General features: G+C 53.4%; 1 protein-coding gene across 5 annotated transcripts in view; it reads left to right on the top strand.

Moving 5' to 3' along the window:
- Positions 1–369: 369 nt before the first annotated feature.
- Positions 370–18,127, top strand: part of LOC101542067 (elongator complex protein 6) — a 41,995-nt gene continuing 24,237 nt past the window's right edge. Inside the window, exons 1-10 of one of the 5 annotated variants that reach the window (XR_008629856.1) lie at positions 637–993; positions 3,096–3,174; positions 5,404–5,474; positions 8,256–8,377; positions 9,598–9,799; positions 10,497–10,643; positions 12,417–13,373; positions 16,016–16,055; positions 16,447–16,510; positions 16,759–16,773. Coding sequence is in view for 4 of the 5 variants with exons in the window: in XM_055136968.1 (XP_054992943.1) it covers positions 940–993; positions 3,096–3,174; positions 5,404–5,474; positions 8,256–8,377; positions 9,598–9,799; positions 10,497–10,643; positions 12,417–12,542 (801 nt within the window). In the remaining variant the exon portion in view is untranslated. Of the gene's footprint in view, positions 994–1,109; positions 1,339–3,095; positions 3,175–5,403; positions 5,475–8,255; positions 8,378–9,597; positions 9,800–10,496; positions 10,644–12,416; positions 13,657–16,015; positions 16,056–16,446; positions 16,511–16,758; positions 16,774–18,127 lie in introns of those variants that run through there. The other 4 variants (XM_055136968.1, XM_055136970.1, XM_055136971.1 and 1 more) reach the window with 4 other exon arrangements.

The following is an 18,127-nucleotide window of genomic DNA, read 5'->3' as shown; positions in this document are numbered from 1 at the left end:
ACCAACACAGGTGGGGCAAACATCCTTTCAAGTGTAATCCCCGCACGCATGAGAGGCTTACACAGCCTGCGAGAGAGCATGAGATGTTTCTACAGCTTAGCACTCAGGGACTACTGCTGGCAGTGCTCAGGGGATCATATGGGATGCCAAGGATGGAACCTGGGTTTGAGCGAGCAAGGAAAACGCCCTAGCCACTGTACTATCTCTTTGACCCCATTATTCCCTAATCTTGCTTTACAAAAATACAAACACGTTTTATTTGAGGTGGGGGTGGGTATGGGACTCCCAAGCGGTGCTCAGAAGTTTGAGTCCACAGACGTTTCGGCCCGGCTATTGTGCTGCGGCTCTTTTGGTTGTGCTGGGAGGCACCAGGGCCACTCAGGAGAGAACTTGCAGGTACCGGCCTGTGGAGCGCGAGACCTCCAAATACCAACTATGCGTGCCAGACCTTTCAGCTGCCTCCCCGGCACTCTTGTCTTGCTTTGGGTTTTCTCCACCGTACGTTTTAACGCGTGATCCCGTGTTTATTGCACGTGGTTTTTTCTTTTCGGCCCATCCTGGTTAAGTCTTAACCGCTGCTGCCTGAGCTTCTTTCTAGTCGCGTAGGACGCAGCGAGCGTTTGACCCGTTACGTGCACAGGATGGACTGACTGTTCTGGCAGGCCCGAGGAGGAACAGAGAAGGGAAGGAGGGAGATACAGGTAGCGCACATCCTTCCGTGGATGAGGCCGAAACGAAAGCGCCAGCCCGGGACCGCCCACGTGCGTTCGCTCCCCATCACCCGAGCTTCTGCGCGTGCGTGCGCAGCGGCCCGTCCAAGCGTCCTTCTGATTGGCTGCGGCTGAGCGAGGCTGCGCCTGCGCGCTCCAGGGCTGCGCCTGGTGGCTCTCCCGCCTCCGTCAGCGCCGCTGCTTTCCACTTCTCTTCCCGAAGCTCAGAATGTTCCCGGAACTCAATAACCTCCTCGACACCACTCCCGACAGGCCGGAGCAGGTGAGCCGTGGCACGGCCGGCAGAGGGCGGCTTCCGGAGCGTGGGGACGGAACGCGCGCGCAGCCCCGTGGAGCCGACAGACCACACTCGGGCGCCTGGGAGTTGTAGTCTGGCGGGCTCTGTCCGGGGCGTGCTGGGTCCCCTGGCCCTGTGTGCCCTGAAAAATCCCCAGGGCTCCGGCCTGAGCGCCGGCCCAGCGGGCTAGAGCGCATTGCATCGCATGCAGGAGGCCCTGGTTGGATCCCCAGCACCGCCGGGAACGGCGCAAAAGGAAATAAATCCCCAGGAATCCGGTGCCCCCTCTTGGTTTGGCTTATGGTCACAGACGAGAGGACCCGGAGCCCCGTGCGTGCGCACCCACTGGAGTGTGTTGTGTGTGGCGGGAGTGGGGTGGGTTGGTAGTGATTAGGGGTCCCTGGCTCTCCTAGGAGGTGATTGGGAAAGAGTTCAGTGTTTTGTGTTTTTGTTTTGTTTTGTTTTACCATTCTCAAGAGCGATAGCACAGCGGGTAAGGGCGTTTGCCTTGCTCGCGGCCGACCCGGGTTTGATTCCTTCATCCCTCTCGGAGAGCCCGGAAAGCTACCGAGTGTATCTTGCCCACACAGCAGAGCCTGGCAAGCTACCCATGGCGTATTCGATATGCCAAAACAGTAACAAGAAGTCTCACAATGGAGACGTTACTGGTGCCCACTCGAGCAAATCGATGAGCAATGGGATGACAGTGATACAGTGATACCTTTCTCAGGACTTCGGCTGGTGTTGGGCACACAGTCTGTTCGCTCTATCCTCCTTCACGCACAGTGAGGACACCTCAAAAATTTTCACTTTTAAGCCCAAGTGCTTTACCTAGCACATTTTATAACCTTTGTGTTCTTTATGGAGATGCAGTTCCTCCAAGCTGCCAGGAAGATACTCTGTGTCATGACCCCACTCCCACCCCCGTGCCTCCACCAGCCAGGTAAACTGTAGGTTTCAGTAGATCCCTAGAGAGTTTAGCGGTCCAGTAGTTCTCCTCTGTCCAACTCTCAGGGATGATGCCACTTACCTTGCCAATTACTACTGTGCTTCCAAACTTGGCACCTTCATCTTGGCTGGAAAGTGGGAAGCTGTCGTGGGCACTGGGAAATGACAATCCTCTAGGATGGCCCTCCAGTATGATGTTTTATAAATGGGAGGAAATTGCAACAACACAGGTTGCATGTCTGGCGTTTCTTGATCCTGAACTGCCATGCCACTCACAGGGACCGTTCATCAGTGGTCAGCGAAGCCAGGCACATTGGAGACCGTCTTTTTTTCATTTCTATTTTTGGTAGGGGGGATGGGCCACACCCAGCAGTGCTCGGGGCTTACTACTGGCAGTGTGCTCAGGGATCACTCCTTGTGGTGGTCTCAGAGGGTCATGTGGTGCTGGTGATACATGCAAGGCAAGTGCCTTACACACTGTGCTTTCTCTCCAGCCCCCAAGAAAAGAGATTTTAGTGTCTTAAGTTGTTTTTTTGATTGTTTTGTTTTTGTTGTCTTTTGATCAGTGCTCAGTGTTTTTCCCAGCTGTGCTTGAGTGACCAGGTGATGCCGGGAATTGAACCTGGACCTCCCACATGCAAAGCCTGTACTCCAACTGCTACAGTCTTTTCTGCCCTTTGCCCCCACACACACTTTCATTTTTTTATTTTTTTGGTGGGTGGCTGAGGTGAGGCACCACTGATGTACTCCGGTAGCTAGGGTAATTCTTGGGTCTGATGGTGCTCAGGGGCACGACAGAACCATGGATCAAACCTGGGCTTAGCTCATACATATGTTCTTCCACTTAAGCTATATCTCTGGCCTCTTATTCTTTGTTTGCTTTGAAACAGCAGCTGAGGGCTTTTTTTTTTTTTTTTGCCTGTCTGAGTGACATAATAATGATCGCACTTCCAAGTGTGAATTTTTCTATAATTTTTTGGCATTTTGGTGGAGGAGAGGTAAGACAGCATATATCTAATTAAAACTCTGTCTTCACCAAGTGCAGAAATTTGGGTTGGACCTCACCTACTAGATTTCCGCTCAGCTGATCTCTTAGCAAAGTGCCTGCCTCACTTTTAAAAATTCCTCTTAACTTGAAGGGGCGGCTGACTCTCCTCTGTGATGCCCGAACAGATGGCAGTTTCCTCGTGCACCACTTCCTCTCTTTCTACCTCAAAGGTAAGGGAATACTGATGCTGTGGGAGAAAAATAAGCAGGAAGGCCCTGTTCTGGGAAGCCAGGGGAACGGTGTTAAGCTGCTAGAGCTTTGGTGTTTGGGAGCCACAGGGTTCTGTATGCGGCGAGAGCCTCTTGGGCTGGCTCTTTCCTTGCCAGCCCCGTGGTCAGGTGCTCCTTGCATGTATGTGTGTCCTGTCTTCCCCTCCTACCTGCCACTCGGGCAGCCTCATCCCTGATACCCCAGTGTGGCTTCTAACTCTAATAATGAGTTGCTCCTCAGTTCTTGTCTTATTCATTTTTTTTTTTTTCCGTTTGTATTTGAAGGTCTCCCACGCATTGCTCAGGGCTCGCTGTTGGCAGTAGACAGCCAGCCAGGCCAGCTCAGGGCTTGTGCTCAGCAGTGCAGTGTTGCTCCCCCTTGGACTGCTGGGGGTCATCAAGGCTAAGCCCAGCGCTGGTGGCCATGCGGGGCTGGGCTTGACCTGGCTCCTCACATATGCCAGCCACTACTCCAACCCTTTGGGCCATTTCCTAGCCCTCCTTTGGTGTTTGTTGTTGTTTTTTGAGTCATACCCAGCTTGGGGTGGGGGGTAGGGGACAGTAGAGGTCACTCACTCCCTGTGGGTGCTGGGGAGAAAGTGAAGCCAGGCTTCCTGCATGCAGGCAAGGGCTCCAGTTCTTTTTTTTTTTTTTTTTTTGGGTCACACCCGGTGATGCACAGGGGTTACTCCTGGCTCTGCACTCAGGAGTTACTCCTGGCGATGCTCAGGGGACCATATGGGATGCTGGGAATCGAGCCTGGGTCGGCCACATGCAAGGCAAACACCCTACTTGCTGTGCTATCGCTCCAGCCCCAAGGGCTCCAGTTCTTTAGCTATCTCTCTGGCCCATTTCTTGTGTATCTTGAGGTCTCTGAAATACTAGAGCAGTAAATACCCTGGCAGTAAATGTTCCAGAAAGACTCTTTCCAAGGAAGAAAACAGCATGGCCACTGCAGTTTACATACGAAAATAGATTAGGAGAAAACAGCCAAATGAAGAAAGATATTCTTCATCGATTCTTCTTCCATGACCAGCGATCCAGGCCAGACTGGGTGGACTTTAGGCGCTCGCCTTAACTGTCATCTTATTTGACAACTTTGAAAGTGCTTTTTCCTTCTATTTTTAGGTGCTGTCGTTTTAGGCTTAGAAAGGGCAAGAGAATCTCCCAGTAAATTATTAGAATTAACTGTGCTCAGTAAAGTATCATTGTGTTCCCCTTATAGCCTATTGGATCTGAGACTAGTTTATAAAGCAATTAACTGTATTCCTATATGCCAGCATTAGTTAGGAAATATAAGTAAGAGGAATCTGATTTTGAGAAATTCAAATATTTCTTTACAATCAATCAAAATAAGGCATTGATAACCTATCTAACAGAAATACATCTTAGAATCAGTGAAATAGGTACACGTATTAAATAGTTTAAAGGGCCAGAGTGATAGTACAGCAGGCAGGGTACTTGCTTGCATGTGGCTGACTGGGTTCAGTCCCCAGCCTGCATGTGGTTCCCACGCCCCATCAGGAGTGATTCCTGAGTGCAGAGCCAGGAATAAGCCCTGAGCATTGCCAGGGTTGACCCAACTCCCCACCCCCCAAAGAACATCTTAGAATCAAATTGGGCATAGTTTTGGAGGATTGTCATGAGGCAAAAGGTCCCGGTTTGGGGAACAGAGAGATAGTTTAGGGGTTAAGACACTTGCCTTGCATTCAGCCAACCCTGGTTCAATGTCTGGAACCATGGGGGTCCTGCAAACACCGCCAGGTGTGGGCCAAAACCCAAAATAAAAGCCAAAAAAGAAATGAAAACACACTCATCTTAGATGTGAGGCCAGGAATTCAGTCCCTGGTGCCACTCACATGTGCTGAGCATGGTCCTGGGAACTTTGCTCTCTAGGACTCCTGTGCCGCAGCAGAGTCTGTCTCCTGGGGATGGCAGGCCCTGCAGTGAAAGTAGGCAGCCCCCAGGAGTGCCACAGGCAGGCCCTGGCAAGCACTGGTGCAAGCAGCACAGCTCAGAACATGGCAGCCGGGCTGCAACCAGAGGAGGGGGAAGCGGAGGAAATAATCAGATTGGCCACATGAGGCTGCAGGGCTCTGGATCGCGAGACCTCCTGAAGTCCTTTGATTTTCAGGGGTATGGACTGTCAGCAGGGCCTTTCATAACATGTATATTAATTTTGTTTTCCAGCTCGTTGTAAAGTCTGCTTTGTGGCCCTCGCCCAGTCTTTCAGTCACTACAATATTGTGGGACAGAAGTTGGTAACTATTTCTTATCTCTTTGGGGAAGTTTCCACATGTTTATGTGTATGCATGTGTGTGTGTGTGTGTGTGTGTGTGTGTGTGTGTGTGTGTGTGTATTTGTGCATGCATGTGTTTGTGTGAGTGCTTGTGTACGAGGCCTGAGGCTGGGCTTCCCTGCTGGATTGTAGATAGCTTAACAATAGAGGTTTTATGCAAATCAAGAGAACCCCTTCCCTTCCTGACTCAGCCTGCTTCTCTGCCTTTTTCATTACTTGAGTTGAGCCAGATCCCTAACCCATCTCTACTCAATCGGGATCAGATAGAAGTTTGCACTTAAGGTTTTGGGACCCAGGTAGAGGAGAGATGATTTTGCCATCCTCCCCTTGTTCTGGCTTGTCTATATGCTTATTAAATGCAGGCAGATTGGGATAAGATGGCTGGGAGCCTGGCCAACCTCCTGGCCGAATCTGGGCCATTTCCCATGACCCGGGACCAGGTAGACCTTCTGGGATTTACTTTCTGTCACTTGGCCAGGAAGGGAGAGGAAACATTACCAGTTGTGGTGTTAAAATGCATTCTGGTTGGGGTCACAGAGGGGGAAAAACGATTACAAGGATGAAAGAAGAGTAGAATCTCCTTCCCTGCCTTTGCAGAGATGCAGGAAATTCCTGCATCAAAAGGCAGCACATGGGGGGGATGTTTACTGTGGTTCTTGGTGGTGGAATATGTGCACTGGTGAAGGGATGGGTGTTTGAGCATTGTGTAACTGAGACTTAAACCTGAAAGCTTTGTAACTTTCCACATGGTGATTCAATTTAAAAAAGGGGGGGGGCAGCACATGAGCTCAGAGAGTTCGGTCATGTCAAGAACACATGTTGCATTCCAGGTCCCTGGGGGCATAACTCTGGCCCTGGTGTCTGTGTTTCTGTATCGAAAGCTATGGACCTCAGGTTCGCATTGGCTCCTCCTTCTGTGAACTTTGAGGAAAGATGTGGTGAGGACTGGGCATGCAGAGTACTCAAACACAGGTTCCCAGACTTATCTGGCCTGTCTCCTTCTTTTTTTTTTTTTTGCTTTTTGGGTCACACCCGGCGATGCACAGGGGTTACTCCTGGTTCTACACTCAGGAATTACTCCTGGCGGTGCTCAGGGGACCATATGGGATGCTGGGATTCGAACCAGGGTTGGCCGTGTGCAAGGCAAATGCCCTACCCACTGTGCTATCGCTCCAGCCCCCTGGCCTGTCTCCTTCTTATTAGAAAAATATCTCTCAATATATAACCCCTGAAAAATCTGCCTTCTTTTTGGGAGAGGGATCAGGGGTACACCCTGTGATACTCAGAGGTTACTCCGGACTGTGCACTCAGGAATCACTCCTGTTAGCACATGGAACCAAATGGGGTGCCAGGGATCATCCTTGGGTTGGCTGCGTGCAAGGTAAGTGTCCTACCCGCTATACTATTGCTCTAGCCCCGATTGGTCTTCTTTGAAGCAAGTAAAGATCTATTTGCCCAGTTGTGTTGTAGCTAGTCATACTGCCCCTGTATTGTTCCAATACCTCAGAGGAGGGGTGATGTCACCCACTCTGGGGAACACACTCTGGAATGTGATGGAATGTGATACCTGCAGTAGGAGAGGAAGGGATACAGCCTCCCTGCTGTATCTCTGTGCTAAAGGTAATAGAAAGGTAATGAGCAGGAGCAGAGGTGAATGGGAGTCTTCGTCAGGGACTGCAGCTCATGTGCCCTGGAGCATGGACATACAACTGGTTCTGGTTCTGGAGTGAGGCTCTGGGTCTGCATTTATGTATGTGTCTGTCTGTTTTGGTGGTTTAGGGCCATACCTGGCAGTACTAGGGATTGCTCCTGGCTTTGCATTCAGGGATGACTTGGCAGCAGTCAGGGGACCATACGTGGTGCCAGGGATTGGATCCGGGTTGGCTGCAGTACCCTACCTGTTGTACTACCTCTCGGCGCCTCAAGAGATTCTTAGTTACATGGTTCATGAAAAAACATATAGTTTTTTGTGATGTGGAGCAAGTGTCAATAATCTAACCCCAGTTTGTTAGGGTGTGTGTGTGTGTGTGTGTGTGTGTGTGTGTGTGTGTGTGTGTGTGTGTGTGTTGGGTGCTCGGGCGGGGTAGGGGGGGAGGAGGTGTGGCCAAGCAGTGCACTCAGAGTTTCTTAGGGGCTACTCCAGTTTGGTGCTCTAGGGTTGTTCCCTGCGGGCCCTGAGGAACCATGACCTCCTGGGGCTCTCACATGCAGAGTTTGTACTTGGTTCCTGTGAGCTGGCCACCATAAATACATGCATTTAAAAGGGAAATATGTATGAGATAATACCAAGAACCAGTACTGGGAATGGTAAAAATAGCACAGGGATTAAGACATTTGACTTGCATGTGCCCGACCCAGTTTGATCTTAGGCACTGCCTATGGTTCCTTCAAACACGCCAGGGGCCACTCCTGAGCATAGAGCAGGAGCGAGCCCTGAGCACAGCCTGGGCATAGCCCAAACCCACCGCCTCCCCCCAGCCCCTAAACTGCAAAACCAGTACTGGATAATAATAAAAGTAAATACGTAAGCAAAAGGGGTCGGAGTTTAAATCAAGTGACAGATGTAATAGCAGATCTGCAAACAGAATGGGGTTGTGGGTGGGGGCCCCCGCAAGAAGCCGTGTGTCCGGTGGGGAGGCTCCCGTCTGCAGGTGTGGGGAGCCCCACATACGCTTGTGCACTGCAGAGCAGCTTCTTTGCTGGGCTGAGCCTGCAGCACACAGTGACCCCGTGTCATCTTCAGGGTATCAGCCTGACCACGGCACGGGAACGTGGCCAGCTCGTCTTCTTTGAAGGACTCAAGGCAGCGGTGGATGTCATCTTCCGGACTCCGCGGGAAGAGCCACAGCCCCTGCAGTTTCTCAGGTCAGTGTGTGTGCGAGTGCTCGCCCCTCCGAGCTCTGCTTTACCTGCTGCGCGCGGCGGGGAGAATGACAGGCTTTCCTGTTCTCTCCAGCCCCAGCGCAGCACTCGAGCACCCACCTCTGTTCTGCTCTTGGCTCCCTCCAAGGCCAGCTCACCAAGGCCACCAGGAGTTAGCAAACAGAGTTGCTGATACAACATAAACAGAGTTGTCAGCATGTTGCATTGGAATATAGGCACCTGCATTCTTGGCTTCTCATCCCTGAGTGGTTTTGCAGCGCAGAAGCCAAGTTAGAAGCCAAGAAACCACATCCCCTCAAGCCTGAAATATTTGCGCCTGACTCGGAGAACACTTATCAGCTGCCGACTCAGGTGTCCACTGCTTGTCCTGATGGGCATCGGAGCAGACTCCCACCTGACTGCTCTCCTTCCTCCAGCGCCAGGGTGGCCGGCCTGGCACCAGCTGTGCCCACTGTCCCCACTCTGTTCAGCCTGGTGCCATGTGCCCGGTCCTGCATGTGGCCCTGACATCTCTACACCCCAAGTCTTCACTGCCATCCTTACTCATGGAGCTGAGCCCTGGGGTGTGGCTCTGGTGCTTTTGGGGTCCCTCACCTCTTGCAGAACACAACAGCAAGGGTTTCACTGGGCAGCTGGAGGAGAAGCTGTTGTGTCCCTCTGCACGTGAGGCGTATGAGTGGCTGGGCAGCTTTTTTGTTTTTGGACCACACCCAGTGATCCTCAGGGGTCACTCCTAGCTCCGTGCTCAGATGTTACTCCTGGCAGCACTCAGGGATGCCAGGGGTCAAACTCAGGTCATCTGTGTACAAGGCCAGGGCCCTACTCCCTGTATTCTCTCCCTGGCCCCTTGGGTAGCCTTTTATACTGTTAGGACCTCTTGGGGAGGCTTCTCCTGCCTTCCCAGTCCAGACTCTTCTAGGTGCCTTAAACTCTCCTTAGACGAGAGACTGGCTGGCAGCGCTTAGGGCTCAGGGTCTGTTTGTGTTTCACGAATCTCTGGGACAGCCTCAGGGAATAGCTGACTGAAGAGCCACTTAGGTGCGTGTGCCCGAGCCTGCCTGACCGTTCCAGCCAGATCGTGACCCCTCAGCACCAGGACTCGGCCACAGCTGCAGTCTTTGCCTGCAGCCCCTTCCTGGTGCTGCTCCAGAAATGACTGTAGACAGGGGCAACTCTCGCGTCCCTTTTATCTTGTGTCCCAGGGAGGCCACCGCTGAGAGCCTGCAGCCACTGTATGATTTTGTGCAGAAGTCACTGAAGCCAGAGGCCAACGAAGACACTTGGTGGAGGTGGCCAGTGCTGCTGGTGGATGACCTGAGTGTGCTGCTGAGTCTGGGCGTGGGGGCCGTATCCGTGCTGGACTTTGTCCACTACTGCAGAGCCACTGTGTGCTGGCAGCTGAAGGTACCCCTGCTCCCACGTGAGACCCAGGTGTCCAGGCGGGCCCCTCCAGCTCTCCCACACGGAGGCCACGTGAATTTGCTTGGGAGTGGGCTGTGCGGGGCTGCACGTAGCCAGGTTTCTGGGGCAGGGGCAGGTTAGTGTCTCTCTGAGTGTGGTTTATAGCTCAGTGGAGCTTATGGTGTCAGTGACTTTAAATCCTGGAAGGTTCATCACAAATATAGGTGTTGACCCAGAAAGGTTGCTATAAGATCAAATTCTGGGGCACAGAGGCCACTCCAGTTTCGTGCTTAGGGACTTCCTGGTGGTGTTTGGGGGATCCTGTGGTGCCGGGGATTGAACCTGGGGCCCACGTTGGGAGAATGCTCCAACCCTTTCAGCCATTTCCCAGACCCCCAGTATTTCACCAGTAATAGACCAGCCTGTGCAGTAGGAATGGCTTTGCCGCCAGCCACACAGGATCCCAAGTGAGAGGAGCCCAAGAGAGCAAGGTTGGAAATGCTATCGACACTGTCCTGGGGCTGTTTGGAACTACGGTCCGGAGCCTGCAAAGGTCCATCCAGGGGAATGATGTTTGCAGCAGACTGGGAGACGCTGTGGGGAGACCCTTTGCAGGGAGGAGGCTCTGAGAGTCCCGTGCTCCTTGCACCCTGTGCTCCTCCCAGTCAGAGCCTCTGTCCTTCTCTTCCCACTGTCACAGGGAAACGTCGTGGCCCTTGTGCATGACCGTGGTGATGCTGAGGATGAGGAGAACGCCCTCCTGCTGAACGGCCTCTGTCACCAGAGCCACCTGATCCTGCGTGCCGAGGGCCTGGCCACTGGCTTCTGCAGGGATGTGCACGGGCAGGTGTGCAGGGCTGCCCGGGGCTCGGTGGGCTGCTGAAGGGCCACTGGGATGACACCGGGCCTTCTCGGGGTGGTCCTGTAGTGGTGGGGAAGGCTGGGGCTCTGTGAGGATGCGGGCCAGGTCGGCTCCAGCCTGACCCAGGTACCAGAGCAGGTCTCCTGGGTTTCCGGTCTGTGCTCAGGCCACGCCCTGCAATGCTCAGGGCCTGTTCTCACCGCAGTGCTCAGAGATCTCTCCAGCTAGCACTTGGGGCATCACAGAGTTCCGGGACTGACCCCAGGCCTCCTGCCTGCCTGCATGGATACAAGCACTCAGGTCTCAGGAGCTGGTTGTCTGCCTCCTTCCTTTAGTGACTGATGAGGAGACAGGGGGGTGTAGATGCAGTGCCCTATGTCCACAGCAGAGGGCGCTGCTGTACGAGAGCAGGCTTTCTGTCCTGGCCAAGGGGACAGTTCCTGTCCAATAGAGACGCAGGGTCTCAGGTGCCTGCTTGCTCATGGCTGCCCCTGGCAGAGCCTGCTTGAGCAGAGCCCAGGACGGGGCTCTGTGCACCTGCGGTGTGGCCCACCAGGCCCCCAGTAAAGTCAGGGAAGCTGTACCCAGAATGAGGGCTGCGAGTGCCTCTGCTGAGAAGGCTCGGGGCCTTGGGCAGAAGCTGAGATCCTGCTGGGAGTGAGGTCAGGTTCTCGCCTTCCCAGGCCTGCCGTGGCGCTCTGCCTTTGGACACTCCTCCTGAAATCCTCTCCAAGGCCTCCCCGCGTCTCCCCGATCAGCTTCCTAACCCACACTCTGGACCCATCAAGGTGGATGAGTGCCTAGCCCAGAGCTGTTCAGAGTCGAGGGGCCTGGTCAAGCACATCTGCAAGCCAAGGGCGCTTGTGTGGTGCCCCTGGACACAGCCCGAGAAGTCCCCCTGGACAGTGTGTGGCCTTGCCCTGGAGCTACTTCCCTGCAAACATTTCAGTCAGTCAGAGACATCCATCATTGTCCCACACCCATCATCATCATGATGAACATTAGCCTTTCTGAAGCAGTGGTTTCTTTTGTTTGTTTGATTTTGGGTTGTGGTGTTTTTGTTTTGTTTTGTTTTTGTTTTTGTTTTTTGGCTTTTTGGGTCATACCCAGTGGTGCTCACAGGTTACTCCTGGCTCTGCACTCAGGAATTACTCCTAGCAGTGCTCGGGAGACCATATGGGATGCTGGGGATGGAGCCCAGGAGGTCTGCCGTGTGCAAGGCAAACACTCTACCTACAGTACTATCTCTTCTGCCCCAGAAACAACAGCTTCTAATATGTTAATTTTCAAAATTAGTGCACAAGAACGAAGCATGCATAGCCAAAGTACACAGAGCAACTAAGATTTTGAAAAGGAAGAAAAAATGTCATCTGCATATGCTGAGCTTACAGGTCTTTCCTTCCAGCACATCTTCTGTCCAGAGTCAGTGCCATTGTGAGGGCACAGGGGAGTCCTTTGTTTCCTGTGGGGGCCACACCCAGCTGCCCTGGGGATCCTGTGGTGCTGTGGATTGATTCTGAGCCTCTTGTAGTTCAGCTGTGCTCTGCCTCCCGAGCCATCCCGTCCCGGCACCTTCCACTCTGGCAGTCAGCTGTGTCTGGGATGTTGTCCCCCGCCCATGTACTGAACTCATAGAGGTCTCAGGGAAGGTGCAGATGGGCCATGTGGGGTTAACGTGGAGCAGGTTTCTGAGGGGCTGTGTGTTGGAGGTGTGGGATATGGGGTTCGCCTCCCTCATTCTTCTCTCTGTCACTCTAGCTGAGGATCCTCTGGAGACTGCCACAGGCCACAGCCCAGCGGGATCGGAGCCTCACTTACCAGTACAAGATACAGGACAAGAACGTGTCCTTTTTTGCCAAAGGCATGTCCCCTGCTGTTCTGTAGCCTCTCTTAGGGGCTGCTGAAACTGCCCTGGACAATCTGTTTTCAAAGGTTCATGATAATCAACAACATAGGAGTGGATGTAGACGTGGGAAGCCAGGAGGGGCTGGCTTCTCAGAGTAAGCCGGAAATGGTGCCTTTGTTTCCCGAGTCCTGCTCAGGAAACACCGCTAGGGATCTGCTATCCTGGCCCTGCTGAGATTCAACACTGCATGTCAAGCCCTGTGGAAAGGACCCTCAGATCCTGCCAGCCGTTGGCCCAGTTATTTTTGATAAGTGCTTCTCAGAGCCAGAGTGGGTGTGACTGCAGTCTGAAGGAACATCACCTGGCCCGCATCCCCAGTGACAAGACAGAGGATGATGGCCACTTGCAGAGAAGGAACCACGAGACCTCCCTTGCATTGTCTCCCTTACTTTTCAGCCTTAAGCTATACAAGGCCTTTTCCCTTCCATCCAGTGAGGAAGGGGATGGAGCACGATGGGAAGCATGCAAAGGCAAGAGGGTGGACTGTCACCCAGGCCTGACACGTGCCTGCACCCGGAGACTGGCTGTCTTGGAGAAAGCCTCTGACCCAGTTCACAGCTCTGACTTCTCTACTGTCTAGGGGGCCTGGCCCCCCATATGCTCATGATGACTGAGCCATCGGGGCCAGGCACCCGACGGAGGTCCCACAAGGCCCCAGAAAGTGACTGGAGGGACTGTTCTTCCTGCCAGGCAGGTGGGGCGCAGGCAAGGGGCAGGGCCTCTACCCTTGAAGGTGAGCCGGTGTGTGCGGTGCTGAGGACGGACCCTCGGCCTTACGGATCTAAGGCAAGAGTGTCCTTTAAAGCTCCGTGAGTCTGATTTGAAAAATAGAATGAAAAAGTGACTCGTTTGCAGTGACTATGGAAGTTTCATGTTTAAATTTTTACAACTTGAAATATTGGTTAAAGGGAAGTTAATTATTCATTTTCCTCAAGGCATACTGTCGTGTTTGTTACTGTCCAGGAAGAGTGGAGTAACCAAGAGAAGCTGGTCTGGTTCTCGATATGTTACAGACCTCTATGAAAATTCGAAAATTGTGAGTGTAGAAGAGAAAGGGTTTAATAAAGAATCTTGTGTGTCCTTTTGCTCTTTCACTGGCTTATGTAGCAGTGGTTGGGGGACCTTGAGATGCCAAGGAATGAGCCCAGGTCTCTGGATGAAACGCCAGTCCTTCGTTTCATCAGAGAGCTCTCTCTCTCTCTCTCTCTCTCTCTCTCTCTCTCTCTCTCTCTCTCTCTCTCTCTCTCTCTCTCTCTCTCTCTCTCTCCCTCCCCCCAGTACATCTTTCTTTATTCTCCAGTGTTTAATGAGCTGCATATGCACTTCATAAGACCTGCATGTTTTTCTTTTGTTTATTTGGGGGCCACACCTGGCTGTGCTCAGGGCTTCCTCCTGGCTCTGCTCTCAGGAATCACTCCTGGTGATACTTGAGGGATCATGTGGGAAGCCTGAGATCTAACCCAGGTTGCCTGTGTGCAAGGCAAGCACGCTACTACCTCTCCAAACCTGAGATGCAGTTTTGAATGACCAAGGTGCCATCAAACATAATTTACTTGATATGAATTTGATTGTTTGTTCTAGGGTTGTAAATGTTCATATGAAGTTTTGTATCTTCAATGACCGGTATTTGACAGTGTCATATTCCAAGTTGCTTTGCTCTTGTCTTGGCATTTCCAGTTTTTTTATAAACAATAGTACAAATACATGATTGTTAAAAATATAACCTACTTCTCTCAGGGGTAGGCCTTCGTACAGGGTGCCAGGGATTGAACCCTGGTCAGGCACGTGCAAGTAAATGGCCTACCTGCTGTCCTATCACTCCAACCCTTCTCGTTTGAACTTGTGAATGCTGAAAAAAGACTTGGCCATTTCAATGGACTCAGCACCAATGATTAAGACAGATGAAACCAAAACTAAAATGGGGCTGGAGCCATAGCACAGTGGGCGGGGCGTTTGCCTTGCATGCGGCCGACCCGGGTTCAATTCCCAGCACTCCACATGGTCCTCTGAGCACAGCTAAGAGTGATTCCTGAGTGTAGAGCCAGGAGTAACCCCTGTGCACCGCCAGGTGTGACCCCCCCCAAAAAAAAAATACTAAACTAAAATGGACTCTTCCCACTCACACAATCAAGTCTTATAGAAGAACATTAAATCAGATGTGGGTTCGTGTTGCCAAGAAGCATATTCTAAGAAAGAACGTGTGAAGACAGGCACATCCCTGAGTGTCAAGTCTGCCCAAATTCCAGGCAGTGAATCAACAAAAAATGAGTTGGTGAGAACCAGGTCAAGGCTTCAGAGAGTCAAGAGAACTAGGGGGAGAGCCGAGTTCTGGACAGAGGCAGCAGGACCCTACTTAGGGATAGAGACCATGACAGGAGGAAAGGGGGGTTGGAAAACAAGATGGCCGTCAGAGCAGAGGAACCTAAGGCAAGGGCCCAGAGAGGGGAGAATCAGTTGGTGACACGGTGGGGGAGGGGCAGTGGGCACCAGGCCCTGTGGAACCCTGTGAGGTTCTCCCATCCTTTGTGATGCAGGCGAGGCTATATAAGGCAGAGCCGCTGGCTCAAACCTCAGTTGCCTCGGGCAGCTCGCCGGCACGATGAGATTCCTTATACGGATTCTGATTGTTTTGTTCGGTTTGCAAATTGAGAAAATGTTGAGCCTAGTCTCAGAATTTCTCGGTGCTAAGTCCCCTACCCTTTACCTTGAAGTGGTTGGAGTGGGTCTATTTTTGTTTTTCTATGTGGCAACAACATCCTATTGCACCTTCTGCAAAAAGAAATCAGAAAATAAGGTAGGAACCGATACCAGCACTTGAGCGAGTTAGGGCAGTGGTGGCGAGGTCTGGTTCTGCTCGCACACCACAGAGTGGGCTTGCTCGCTTCAGAAGAACACCTTAGTCTGAGGAGAAGGCAGCACCTCACTCTCCTCGGAAGGCAGACTGTGGGGCGGGGATTCGGGCAAGACAGGGCTCCCCTGTATTTCACAGGCTATTGGAGGGGTGGCAGGTTCCCAACTCAGAACCCCCAACTCCCCCATGACACAGAGTCGGCTTCCCTTTCTGGAGACTTCAAGTTCTCCAGAGAGAAGAAATCTCCCAGAGAGACCTCCGGGGTTGGGAGGCGGCATCAAGCCTTCCTCCGTGTCAGCTCTGAAGAGAACAGAGCAGGGATCGGGACCCTGGACCAGAACTCGTGTCCTGAGACAGGGAGACCGGACACACAGGGCCTGCCCTGCCAGGCAGCTCCTGGACAGGGGCCATCGTTGTTCATAGAAGGAAACTAAAAAGGTAGAACCAAAGCAAAGCGTTTGGCCACATCTATTGATGACTACGAGGCACAAACCCACCTGTTTGTGGCAGGACTTCTTTGGTTTGGGGTCACGGTGTCTGAGTTTGAGAGAGGGAAAAACTGGCCCCAATGCTCATTGATTTTTGTCTTCTCGGTGCCAGAAAAAAGAGAGAAAAAGGAAAAGGAATTCGTCCCTCAGGGGTGAGTTACTGCCTTTCCCACCTGCGCCCTCCCGGGGTGACCCCCCACCTCACCCTCACCCCATTCCCACAGTCCCAGATCCCTGGTCTCTGAGGGTGGCCGTTGCTTCCACAGACCTTCCCTGAAAGCAGGACCCTCAGAGGAGCTGCTGAGGGGAAGGTGGGCACAAGCCCTTGTCAGACCCTGCTGTGCCCACCCTGGGCACTGAGGCAGGGAGGGATGAGGCCATGGGTGCCCCCCTTGGTTGCCGTGGGAGACGAGAGAAGACTCTGCTCTGAGTTGGTCAGCATACGGGCTGTTGGCGGGGATCAGATCCCCCTGGATCTCCCGCAGCTCTCCCAGGGAACAGGCGTGGCTTTCGCGAACAGACGCCACTCTCTTGGATTTCTAGGTGCCAGGTGCGACCTCACCGCGGCAAAACTGAAGAAGCGGCGGATGAGCCTGAACCTGGACAGGTGACTGTCTCTGCGTCTCTTTCCGCCCCCTTCTGAGGAGGAGTGCAGCTGGCCTGGTGGGGGTGGGGGAAGGCACAGGGACAGGGATGGGGGGTCAGGCCTGGGGGCGAGGCTGGGGGCAGATTGGGAAGTCAGGGCTGGAGACAGTGGGAAAGGGGACAGGCTTCTGGGGCCCTCCCTCCCCAGCCCTCCCCACCCCGTAGTCCCTGTCTGCTCCTCTCCATCTCTGTCCTTCCTGTTTTCTGCAGAACCCAGACCCAGGACGAGGATAACCTTACATCCAATGACAACCGGTGCAATGCCTTAAAGTGCGAAAGTCAAGCCACGTTTCAGCAGGGCCCAGCAGCCCCGGACCATGCAGTGTCTCGTGGGTCGTTTTTGGCCCTGAAACGTGATTCTTTTTCCTTACCTCTGCCTGTTCCCTCTACAGCCTCCCCCCGAGATCCCGTTCCCATTCCTCTGGCCCAGCCTCGCCCGCCAGCTCGCCGCTTCCTCTCCACACTCACCCCCGTGTGGGGCTTGGTCTATGGTTCCCTACTTGGTGTGTCTGTCTCGCCAGTGCCTGTTGTAACAACTTTCGGCCCCTCGGCTTTCCACCTGCTCCGCGGCACTTTCCTCCGCCCTCTCACCTCCACCATCCTAAGAGCGTACACAAGGAGCAACTTCCTGGGGCCGGACCGTCCAGGGCCATCCGGACCACTAGCCCTCCCTCCCTCTGAGCCTCCCGTCCACTCCCCAGATCTCTGTCCTCTCGGGGGCACACACCACTCCGGTCCTCCACCACCAATGAAATTTAAGGTGTGCCCCCCGAAACCCCCCAGGAGTCGAGGCGGGATCCGGTGCAACACCACCCTAAACCAGCAGCACCCTGGGGAGGAGGAAATACGGAGAGACCAAGACAGACCCACACCCCTGGCCTCTGGTTCTGCCCAGTCCGGTGATGAGACGTCACTGACCACGGTCCCCGGCACGAATACAAACACCACCCCATCTCTCTCTGTTCCCCGCTATACAGCCATGAGGGATCTAAGCAGGGAGGATCTCCCAGAGCCTCAGGCCCGGTCTAACAGCTGTGGCCCACAAATGGCACCGCCGGTACACCGTTCCCACCGGGGGAATCGCTTTTTAAAGTTCTGGCGCAGGATCAGGAGGTCCCGGGCCCCAGCCACGAGGGGACAGGCACCCCGTGCACGACTTCTCAATAGAGCCCTGACTTGCTGCCTGCCCTGTTTCTATGGCAGGATCAATCCCTAGAGGACTAAAACTCCCTCTACATGGGGGCTCTCCCACCCCTGCCCCCACGGGGACTTATGCCCAACCTTAAGAAGGCCTGTTGGGCACCACTGTCCCCATACAGGCACAGGTAACGGGCTGACAACACCCTGATCCCAACTCTCCCACATTAAATAACCTTAAATCCTGAGGAGTGTTCTGTCTGCTGTGTTGGGGGTTGGGGTCGGAGCTACTGGGGGGCGGGTGTCAGGGAAAGGAAGGAGTTTGCTCTGCTCTCAGAAAGCCCTTCCCAGAGCTCATGGGCATCAGGAAGCATCACGAGCCGCCTGTCCCAGCTGCTCCCCTGGGAGGAGCCACTGGACATCTTCCTCGAAAAGCCCAACA

The sequence above is a fragment of the Sorex araneus genome, chromosome 4 (genome assembly GCF_027595985.1).
Source record: "Sorex araneus isolate mSorAra2 chromosome 4, mSorAra2.pri, whole genome shotgun sequence".
Taxonomy (NCBI): Eukaryota; Metazoa; Chordata; class Mammalia; order Eulipotyphla; family Soricidae; genus Sorex; species Sorex araneus.
This window is presented reverse-complemented; position numbering and strand designations above follow the sequence as displayed.